The sequence below is a fragment of the Lepisma saccharinum genome, chromosome 28 (assembly GCF_977018435.1).
Source record: "Lepisma saccharinum chromosome 28, izLepSacc3.1, whole genome shotgun sequence".
Taxonomy (NCBI): Eukaryota; Metazoa; Arthropoda; class Insecta; order Zygentoma; family Lepismatidae; genus Lepisma; species Lepisma saccharinum.
Genome location: NC_139256.1, coordinates 15565249 through 15577397, shown reverse-complemented (window position 1 = coordinate 15577397; position 12149 = coordinate 15565249). Strand labels below are relative to the sequence as shown.

At 37.9% G+C, this 12149-nt stretch overlaps 1 protein-coding gene across 3 annotated transcripts in view; it reads right to left on the bottom strand.

The window, feature by feature from the left end:
• Positions 1-1351: 1351 nt before the first annotated feature.
• mnb (minibrain) overlaps positions 1352-12149 on the bottom strand; it is a 366137-nt gene continuing 355339 nt past the window's right edge. For all 3 annotated transcript variants that reach the window (XM_083114152.1, XM_083114150.1, XM_083114151.1), the window contains exons 7-8: positions 6315-6756; positions 1352-5027 (exon numbers count right to left, since the gene is read on the bottom strand). In XM_083114152.1, coding sequence (XP_082970278.1) covers positions 4246-5027; positions 6315-6756 — 1224 coding nt within the window. In that variant the 3' untranslated portion in view covers positions 1352-4245. The remainder of the gene's footprint in view (positions 5028-6314; positions 6757-12149) is intronic.

Genomic DNA, 12149 nt, shown 5'->3' with positions numbered 1-12149 from the left:
TGCCAAGAAAAGTGAAGAAATATATTTGAATCGTTGTTTTAAGTCCACTTTATATACACATATGTTAATCGTGTCCCGTAGTTTAAAATTGGATCCGAACCATTGTGCAAATGTTCCTTACCAGATACTGAACGTTGATTACCACTATGCCAACGGGGAGCCCCCAAAGATATTTCAAGCATAAAATTAAATTAATTTTTCAGGGTGGCAATGAAGTACATTGAAATATCAAAAAGTAATTCTCTAGAAACATCTTTTCTCAGTGCTCAAAATTTGAATTTTTTTTTTTGTCAACTGGTTCCGAGATAATTGTGATCGAAGTTTACACAGGCTTGACAAGAAAAATGCTTAAATTTTCGCCTGGGTATATCACCACCTTAAGTTATAGTGTGAGTAGAACTTGAAAGTGAAATTGTGGAAAGTGCTGAACTGTGTATGAGGGTTATCATGAAACAATGGATAAATGCTAACAAACATATTAACTCAATAAAATCTACTTGTAAAGCCTGAAATCAAAGTGTGGAAAACTAAATGTAGCTAGGAATATTGTTCCTCGTGCACAAATTATAGCCTCAGCATTTTTAAGTGCTGGAAACCAGCTTTAAAAATACTTATCCACCCTTGATCCAATATGTCCACAACATAAGGTCATGTGTGTACAAGTCAGTGACCAGTTAAAACATGCCCTTTGCTACCATAGCCAAGTTGGTTTGCATAGCTTGTATATTCCCGCTGGCTACAGCATCATATTCACTCAGTGCAACTGGGTTACCCTTCACAAGATTTCACACTAAACCGACACATGACACTTGTGGGGGTGTATTGGGTGATCCACCCACGTAGTACACACTGGATTGAATTTTGCAGACCAACGAGGCTCTGGCATCTGCATCTACAGCCAGTATAATCCTCTGAAGGGCTGTCCCTGTGTATGCTTGTCCCTTTACAGCCTCAGCTTTTAACATAAATAAGAATATTTTAGTCCTCCGACATATTAGTTATACTTTAGTTATGGTAAGGGGCTGGACCCTGTATAATGTGATAGGTGTAAAATAGCCTAAATGCTGACGTTACTAAAATTCAATTAATCATACACTTGTGCTTGAGAATGAAGCAATGAAAAGCAATGTAGACTGACTGGACAGTCAAAAATACAGGTTCATGAAATATTGCTATTGACTGGTTCATTTTCAGAGACATGTTTCTTATCCTGCTTGTAACTTCGGTGCGATATCTCCTTAACATGCATTCGATTGGTTTGTTTCCCAATGATACATGGACATTTGCCACCTTGGTATGAAATCTCCCAATAAGATAAGGAAAATTGTATCTGGAAAGGAAAAAAAAAATCTTTCCAACAATTTCTTGTTCATTTTATTTAACAAAAAAGCCAGGAAAAGTTTTTGTGGATATCCACATCCTACCATGTGAAGCCTACAGGGTTAAATTCTTATAGTCCCTAAAAATGTGGTAGCTTAATGGAGGGTGAAACGCAACTATTTACATAATGATGAACATTATTTCTCCTTTGCAGCCAATCAAAATGGTAGAAAAATTCTCATGGTAAAAAAATTAAAATGCACAATTACACAAAAAATATGTAAACATGTTAAAAAAATGTCAACAGCTGCAATTATATATTTACATAATAAATATGCATGTGAAAAAAATGTCCTGTAGGCTTTAAATGGTTACAATATAGCTGACTTATTTTTTTCCAAAGCAAATGTTCTAAAAGCTTTTTTCCAGTAGGATCTAAAGTCTAAATCTACAGTTTCATATAAATAGTCTAAAATCACATTTTTTATCAGTTGACAAGGTTAAAGAAATGGCACTACCACACAGAATGTCCCATGTTCAAATTCCATTTCTTATTTTTCTCTCACAAATATAAAATTAATCCAATAAAACCAGCTACACAGCTGAATAAATCAAATATCTAGGAACTCTACAATGAAATGTATTCTAAATGTTTCATGAAGTCGTATCATTACATTATCGTTGGAAGATTTCTTTTTCTGGATCAATTTTATTGTGGTTTTCTCTTAAAATGAAATGTACACTCAAAGTGTGCATATCTAAAATATATAAACGATACCATTAAGAAAAAAAAAGCCGAATGCAGGTTGCTACAAACATTTTTTGTCTTCATCATGCCATTTCTAAAACTGGTGTCGTCATATGGGCCACAACAGGACTATTTACATCACAAGATGTTATACATAAATAAGAGACCCTTTGAACAATGTGGTACATAAAAATTTGGAACAACAATACCAACAGCACTCATATGCATACAGGTTATGTGAAGTGAAAAAAAAAACAAAAAAAAAAAACAACAAACATGCTTGTTTATGAAAAATTTCATTCAGTGGTGTAGAAGCGAAGAAAATTTTCGTCAACAGTAACAAATTTAATTAATTACAAGAGAGGGGAATGTAAACATTAAAATTTCCCACTTGTCAATTATATAAAAATTCATCATCAATTAATTGATTAAAAATATACGACATTTCATGCTACGTCTGCAAATTATATTTACGCAGAAAAAATAAAGATATAGGGGAAATGAACAATACATTTCTAGTTGGCACTGATTAATATTACGTGACTACCATTCCCCTCTTGTTCCGGCTGCTACCCCACTGATTTCTCAGGCAACAATTTTGTTTTGTCACATGTGTAAATGGAAAAACAGCATATGTACATTTGAAAAAAACATCACCTCCATTTGCCTGCATGCACGATGCTTACTCATTGTTCAAAATGCCCAATGAACTGACATATAAACAAACAATGAGTTTGATTACATACGAACTCTTCACAAACAAGTTCAGCATTCAGTATGTACAAGTCTTACCAGACTAAAACGTCAAAGTTACACAAGAACTAACTTTTTTTAAAAAAATCACACTAATTATGTATGAGCAGTTTTCATGACAATTAAAATCATACATATGTTTTTTTTTATATTTGTATATGTATATATATGTTTTTTTTCTTTAGCAGGCTGAGTTGAGGGCACGGAATAGGATCTTCTCTATTTCCCCCCTCTCCTTTTCTTTTTAAAGAAGAATAACTGGGGAGTGATCTACGAAGAAAAGTGGTACACTTTAAGAAAGATTAGAAAAAATGTCCAACAAGAGTATGTAAACATTCACAACACTGTATCACAAACAGCACTGTCATTATGTGCACACATGAACACAATCTCTTTCTTTGTGTATATATATATATCTATGTATATAATGGAACTGCCCATGAACGAAAGGTTACGAGAAGAGTACTTGATTATTCAAAATTGGTTGAAGTAATTACCGCTCCAGTTTTGTTTCGATTTGTAAAACACAAACAACAAGAATTAACAGTTCCTATTATGAAAGAAGAAAAAAATAAGCATGTGTTTATTGTCACCCGCGAAACTTCTCTGGAATCCTTTTACATTCTGCATTTGTATGGGTCAACCATCTTGTTGGAACTGTAAGGAATTTCAATACTGAAAAAAAAGGTGACATTTTCCTAATGACAGACTGGTAGAAAAACACATATTCTGTACTGTATGCTGCAAGGTTGACAATCATGTGACATCCTACCAGCAAACACCATAGATATGTAGAGTACTTTCCCACGTGACCTCAACTCATACTTCTACCATTTATTATTATTATTATACATTTTTTTGTAATATTTTTCTTACTTTTTATTTAACGAACACTACATTACTGCACTTTTCTTTGCCATCCAACTGGTCCCTTCTATGCTTTCTGGTGATGAGGTCCACTGGCTTCGTGCTAAACCACAAATATTTTGTTCATGCAGAACGCAGAATTCCACACTTTTCTCTCAGGGGACAAGTGATTATTATGTTTACAGAAACTTGCACTATCATAACACTTGCACCACTCGAACCAGTAAAATCAATACTTGTACAATAAAAATTGTTTTTCAAGAGTAAGGGGGGGGAGAAAGTGCAAGACATATGTTTCTTTTCACTTGTTTAATTCATTGATTCTCCCCTCTTTGACTTAAACATGGTCCACGCCATGCAGGATACACACTATTCAATTCCTCGTGCGAACTATCACTTCTCAATTTACCGAACACTTCTTAATCTTGATTCTTGCTTAAAAATACTCCTTCTAAATCCATAAAATAAAAAACCTGTTGTTTTTTAACCTTAAATTAACAAACGGCAGATGTCAATTACTTCCTTTCATTCAATGACCAACTACTTCCCAGTCACTGTTAATGACTTGCAACCGGGCTCTGCTGAACACAAACACCTACCATGGGACTATCCTCTCGTTCACTCGTGCCCTGTCTTGGTAGTTTACTCGAGTCCGACATGCTCGTACTCTGGCTGTTTGACACTGATACACCACTAAATGGATAACTTGTGCTCCCAAATGGAGCCGAATGGAGTCCGGAAGGATTCGCAGCACTTTGGTGTTGCGGTTGCTGCTGAAGCATATTGTAAGGTGCTGGATATGCCGGGTGATACGTTCCACTACTACCTAGTTGCATGTTTAGGCTGCCGGTTTGAGCACAGTCCAAACTCGGTCCTGCTGGAAGGTAACTTGGGTCCGGGCCCGTCAAACTAGACTCGTGGCCAATGCCTCCGAGATTCACAGGCAAGGAAGACGGAGCAGACACACTGTTGTGTAGCGTGTATGGAACCAATGGAATGCGCTGGTAGTGCGCAGGGACAGGATCAAGCATCCCTGCCCCAACTCCAATTCTAGACCCGACCCCTGCCGAACTTGCCCCCATGCCAGGGCCAGCCCGCGACCGATGCGGATGAGAGTGTGCATGGTAGTGAGTCCGTGAGTGGCTGTGGGCATGGGGGAATGGGTAACCCTGTGTGGTTGACGACTGCACCATCCGGGGAGATTCACATTCCATCGCTGATGATGTCTGCGTTGAGGTGCTCTGCGTGTAGCTACCGTGGGAACCATATGCGGGACCAGGGCCATGAATGTGTTGGTGAGTGGGGTCCGATCGAGCTCTCCCACTTCCTCCTCCCATACCTGCAATCAAAAACACAAGTCAGTGAGCTTATTCTTCCAAGGAAAACAGAGTTAAACACTCATTCCCTATGCAGCAACTTTTCTCTCATGAAAACTTGGGAATGCTTTGTACAGAGCATCACTTATAGAAGAATATTGCCTAAAGTTACCAGATCACTATAAGCAAAAAAAAATTAAGACAAGGAGTAAAAAGTAAAAGTGCTCCTCTGTGCTTTGCACTATGCCATGAAGGTGTATAGGGGGGTGTGAGGTTAGGGTCCCACACCCCTGGCCACCTTTAACCCCCAGTTTTACCCCCTTTATATGATGCTGGGTGTGATCCGGAGCCACTTGAACAGGTTGAAAAAGTCCCGGTCCCCCCCCCCCCATCATGGATCGAACCTGGGTCTCTCGCATAGTAGTTAGACACCCTAATGACTGAGCTACTGCAACTTCAAGACAAGGAGTAGCTTGTCGTAATTTGTACCTAAATACCAATTGAAACTGATTAAAGATGGACGATATCGGAAATTAGAGAGCAATATATATATATATATATGATTCATTCAATAGAAATTGTTCACACCCACATCTTCCTTTCAGCACAAACTTCATCACAAATGCAGTGTGTAAGGAAGGAGAAACGGAATAAGAAGGAGCAACACAAAAGTAGTGTTCATACTTTACCATCCAACGCATACCATAAGTAAAATTACAACAAGCATTCAATTCATAAAATATCATGACGAAACATATCGTGGCCACGCTATATATCGCCAAAATATCGTGACAATACATATCGTGGCCACGATATATTTCACCGAAATATCATGACGATACATATCGTGGCAACGATATATATCACCAAAATGTCATGACAATACATATCGTGACCATGATATATATCGCCAAAATATTGTGACGATATATCATCTAGTTGATATATCGCCCAACACTAATACTGATACATTGATATCGGCTCAGGTCTAGTGATAATATGATGGAATTGATGAAGGGACACTCAACCAATAACACCCATGCCCAGGATGGGATTTGAACCTGGGATCTCTAATATTGAAGCATGATGTGCTAACCACTCTGCCATGGAGGCCAGCGAGGAAGAGATGGACAGAAAGAAAGGATCAAATTACAAGGAGAAGAGAAGAAGTAGGCATTTTCTCCATGTACCAGGACAGATCAAGAGCCTCTTTGTAGACACCAATGGTTGCTTATGATGGGACTGGCATGCTGTCAAATCCCCTGATATTTAATATCAAACACTGGGCAAAAAGAATATCTTTCCATTACCTGCTGGCCCACCAGGGCCTCCGCTTGGACTCGCCGTAGAAGGTTCAAGAGCCGGGCTCGCACTTGTACTGTGACTTGTGTTAGTGCCTTCGTCCGTTGTTCTCTTGAAGAAGTTGTGCTGCAAGGCATAGTACGGCGAGATCCTGTCTTTCGGCTCATACTCCAACATCCGCAAAATAAGATCTTTGAACTTCAAGTAGTCTGATATAGAGTGGCCTGGTTCTCCTAATCTCCGGCCACCAGGACCACCCGTCTCCACCCCAAGGATATCGTGGAGCCGCCGCGAGCCTGGAGCTTTATACTTTTTGCCATCTTTCGGCTTCTTCAAGATGTACGTGCCATCCGGAAGCTTGTCAAAATATTTCCGAGCCTTGTGAGCCGGGTCCAGCATTGCTTTTGGTGGCATTCCGAGAACTTCGACAATTTTGTTCATTTGATCCACCTGAAAGTGTAAGAGCGATCATTAATAACATGACACCATTTAAAATTCTCTATAATCAATATTGTAATATGATACCATATGCTGGTTTCTGAGAATTAATTTTATTTCAAGAGAAAATTACCCAAGGAAACAACTACTGTAGTTGCCGGCATGTAAAATGCACCACACCTTTTTTTGGATGCATTTTTCGAGGAAGAGCTTTATCACTGAATATTATAATTAATGTTCAGTATAAAGTAATATGTAGTACAATTTTCTTTCAACAAATGACTTACATAATCTAACTAGGAAAGCATAAATTTTTATCTTCTTCGTCACACACTACAAGGAAGCATGAAAGAAATCGTCTAACTCAGAACCGAGAAAATTTTCAGAAATGAAGACAATCTGAACTGAGTATCGGCATCTGACAACCCTGTATTTCAGACCTATTTTTAAAGGGAAAAGTGTGTGTTATATGCCAGCAAATAAGGTACAGAGGCACAAATTTCAGGGTTCCCACGTGAATTCTAAATGTATTTTCCCTGAGTTTTCCAGAATCCTATATTCAAACACACTATGATATTCTATATGATAAGGAATTGATATTACATGGAGAAAAAATCCCAAAGCCTTTTAATCTGAATGTAAATGTGTACTGGCATTGTCCCGCATTAAAAAGATTAACATTATCACCTAGTATGTTTTCTAGCTGCTGTTGAAAACTTACACAAATGCAAACATCCAAGCAAGGACATTATAAGGACCGAGGAGTAAGATGGGGAAAACGTAATCTGGTATCAGAAAAACTAGGGTCACATGAAGTATTACACGAGACTGCTTGTATGGTGGAATTTATCTCTGACAGCTTTATAGGTTACTTTCCCCACTTCTAAAGGGAAACAAGAAGATTTATTATTCTCCAAAAGAACCTTTCATGACAGACAGCAATTCATGAATATGTAACAGATTTCCGCAAGATCAGACTTTTCCAGGGGTGGAATGCAAATGGAATTCATAATCAAGGATAAAAATCCACTGATATTATTTATCGAAAGAGATGGATTGGGGTCAATCAGGAATATTTTTTCTCCTTATCTCAAATCTATAAATGCTGAATATTAATTTAGCTTGACACACAAGAGTTAAGAAATGTACACATTATGGCTAAAAACATCAGAAATACTTCAACAGAATGGCTACTCGATGGGTAAGATAAAATCTAAGTAGACTATCAGGTTTTAAAGATAAAATGTCAAATTTCAAGACTAAAAATTAGGGCCGAGACAAAATCACTTTCAACTGATACCGATGCTCTTACAGATACCGATACTAATACCTGAAAATTGTAATAATTAAAAGTTGTTCAAAATAATTAATATTAATATTAGTGTGTAAGAATTCCACTCTAATTATATGCACCAATTTACCAAGAGTTTTACTCTGAAATATTTGAGAATGGACTGGCTACGCGTGATGTCGAGAGCCAGCGCTCCAGTTGTACGTTTCCAAAGAAACTTTCATGCAGCGAAGCCTCTAGGTCTCGGCATTGCAAACTGGTCGCGAAGGTGTGACTTTCAATACAGTGACAGCAGTTAGGAAACAGAAAGATTGTGTATCGTACATCAATGTAAAGACTAGATTCTGGAGAATAAAGGATATTGTACTCATTCATCACAATAAAAGATTAGTGAAGAAATAACACACGAGAATCGGGCAGTATTTCAAGAAACACGTCTGCAATTTACTACAGGAACATCGATATAGTCTTTACACTGATATATGATATAATTTTGTTTCCTAACCGTTGTCACTGAACAAATTATAACCTTCTACGATCAGTTTTCACCATGTAATATATCTCATATTTAAAAGGACAAAATATGGGCTAAAACAGCATGTTCCGAAAGCTTTAATATTTCATGAGTTTCCTCAAAAAATACCAACTTTCTTACGTTATTTCTTAATTAACCCCTCATCTGTAATAAGTAAAATACCTATATATTCACCAGAATCTAATCTTTACACTGATGTGCAGTACACCTCACTATTTTACTTGCTAACTGCTGTCACTGACAAAAAGTTATCCCATTGTGATACATTTTCAATGCAAACGGATAGGAACAAGCTGGTTGGGTTTTGTTTGGATCCATACATCTGAGACATCGGCTACTAGTGACGTCACCGCTTAACCAGTCCATTACACCAGAATATTTTTCACACAAAGTTGGTGCAAAATTGAAAGAAACTTTGAATTTTGCTTAGTTTCGAGAATAATTAGACTGCAAAAGTGCCACATATCATTCTTGCAGAGCCCATGAAAAGACCAAAATGCTGGAAAAGTATCGGTTCCAACCAATACCGATACATCGGCATCGATATCAGCTCAGCCCTACTAAAAATGAAATGATATACACTGGCATTTCTATTTTGATACTATTTGACACACGAATACCAACACTAGAGTTTGTAACTTTCCACCGTAGCCAAAAACTCTAATGCCACATTATTATGCTCTCTAAAATCAGAAAATTAGAAAAGAATTACAGACTCTGTAAACTGTATTGCATTTCCTGTTAAACCATAAAGATAAAATAGATACCCTTAAATGCAAAAATATAGTTTTGAAACTTAAAACACAATAACAAAATTGTGGGTGGTTCCTCCCCTCGACTAAAATAACCACTACCATATCTCTGAACAGAATATCACTTGCATCCTCGGTCTGTCTGCATTCCCATGGGATCTGATTACTAGCACACAGAATTCAAGCATAATTGTTGGTGAGTAGACATGCTGTTAAAAATGGATAAGCCAATGCACACACAATGCCAAAATGAAACAGGTAAGAAGACCTCAAGTTCTCAAACAATTGAACATAAAAAAGCATTATATTTCCCTTACATTTGGACCTTATAAGTTACAATCTGGACAGCTTTTATACACCAAAATTTACTAATTTGTTGTTTGCATTATTGGGGACTATTAACACATCTTGAGCTTCTAGATTCTTGTGACACATTTAGAAACCTCTTTTAGTTGGGTTACAGCACCTTGAATAATGTAGTGTGGAAAACGACCCAAGAAACTAGTTCCCGAGACGGGTGACAACATAGATGGTAGTGCGATCAGTACGACTGCTAATTTTCTTATGAAAGTAATGCGGCTTTGTTAGTTTTTGGAATATATTGTGTTGATTTGTTTGTCTTGAAATGTGGTACGTGAATTGTTGGAAACAGTTATATTTGTGGAGTGATTTACAGTCACGAAATGGCATTAATTTGGAAAGAAAAGTAAAATAAAATTAATAAATAAATAGCATGCGAAACACAAGAAGAAATATTGCAATGTGATTCTGGACGTCAGGTGTTGGATTGTGTACTAGAGTTTTATTTTTCTATGTTATTAGAATATAAATAGTATCCTGAGAGATATTTCATACAAACCACAAGTGCCGCTTGGAAGCTAGCAGTCCGTAATCAATGCAGCCTTTTGAACTGTAGGGACACAAGCTCTGACTGCACAGTTTCCTCAAGGAGATTTTACACCAAAGCGACATGCGACAAACGATATGAGGATTTCACACCAAAGCAACTTTCATACTGAAGCGACACACGACACATGTTGCTTAGAAACGAGCCAATCAAGAGCCACTTTTCACATCGTAGTGGCATGATAGGAAGCACAGACCAGCGTTCGGTTGGTGAAATCCTCAAGCGATAAGTGTTGCGTGCTGCTTGTCGCTTTGGTGCGCAATCTCCCTAAAGCAAGACACTCATTGCATCGCGCATGCGTGAACAACAAACCACGGCAACATGTTGCAAGCTATTGAGGAAATTGCACAGTTTGAGCGACTCACAAGCGACACGTGTGGCTTATCATGTCTCCTAGATCTGTTGTTGTAACGTGCGGTTTATCGTGTCGCCTATCTGTTGTTCGCACAATTAGCAGCAAACGCTTGCTAATAGACTGAAGGCACGAACCATGTCGCTTGTCACTTAGTTGTCACTGTAGCGCATCGCTTCAGTCTAAGCACCCTTCCTTTAAGGAGCTTTCTGACCGAAGTAACAAGTAGCATGCGAATATGCCATATGAACGTGTCCTTTGCTGTTTGGACCCTCATGTGCAATGAATGCTATTTTACAGTCTGAAAGTGTGTGTCACTAGTGTGACAGTGTGAACATCCCATGTCGCTTGTCCCATTGGTCTGAAAGTTTCTTTACACTCATGTCGATGGCAATAAGAAAGTTTTGTGGGATACCACTTGTCGTTTCATGCAATCATCGTTATCATCATCGCCGCAATTAGTTTAAAGAGGAAGAAAAGAGACAGTAATATCAAAAATACAAATGCTTCAGTGTGTATATCTTTAAAAGAAATGATGATAATAATAATGAACCTAATTCATACACAAAAATTTAGTTGCCAAGAGCATTCCACGTGTATTTTTTCTCCCATATTATTAACGAAAGTATGATGATAACAGGACATGGTCGACTGTCTGGAATGTTCGTTAATATCTTTGCAACTACTGTACCAAATATCAAAGCAATTATCACATTCATAGAAATGCTTCATGTAAAAGAATTAGACGTTGCAGCGAAAACTCCATTTACTTCCATTATAAGCAGACGAATGCCATGCAGGTGTACCGACACCAGCGCCTCTAGCGCTATCATATTCGAGTGGAAACAGCCAGAGATGCCAAAACAGTGCCGTTTTCCACACTACGTAATTCAAGGTGCTGAAGTTGGGTTGAAAGTCTTACTTTTATCATTACAAGCCCAGGTTGGAGGGATGTAGGCTCTTTGTGACTTGCCAACCAGCAGAGGGATCATTTTCAGGTGCTGTACATAAGGATTTATTAACTTGGCACTCCACCCTGAACTGGAGTTTGTATTGGCCTATCATTGCCAATTCTTTGAAATACGTATCAAATATTTTCTCCCAGACTACATATTTGTATGGAATATGACATTACCTTTCAAGTATGGTCAAGAATACATATATGGTGTACAGTTTTAGAAGCGATATCGGGCAGGACCATGCAAAGCCTGTCTGTGGTGATCAGCCTATGCAAGGAGTGCAATGTTGTACAGTTAGGAAACTGTGGCATGCAAGAACTTCTTTTTAAAAAAACTCGCCACTTTAAGATCCATTATAAGATAGGGCAAGACAATTTGAACCTGAAGACAATTTGAACCTGATTGTCCAAGCCCCATAAATCTCTGTCACAGCCAGAGTTATCATTTCTTGAAAAAACACTGGAAGACAACATGTCTCAATACACACACAATGACCCTTTCATCTTCCTTCCATCAGTTCTTTCATTGCCATTGCATTGACACAGCTCAGCTGTTGTGTCTTGGGAAAACAATAGGGATTAAATTGGTTTCAAAATATACAATGAGCCT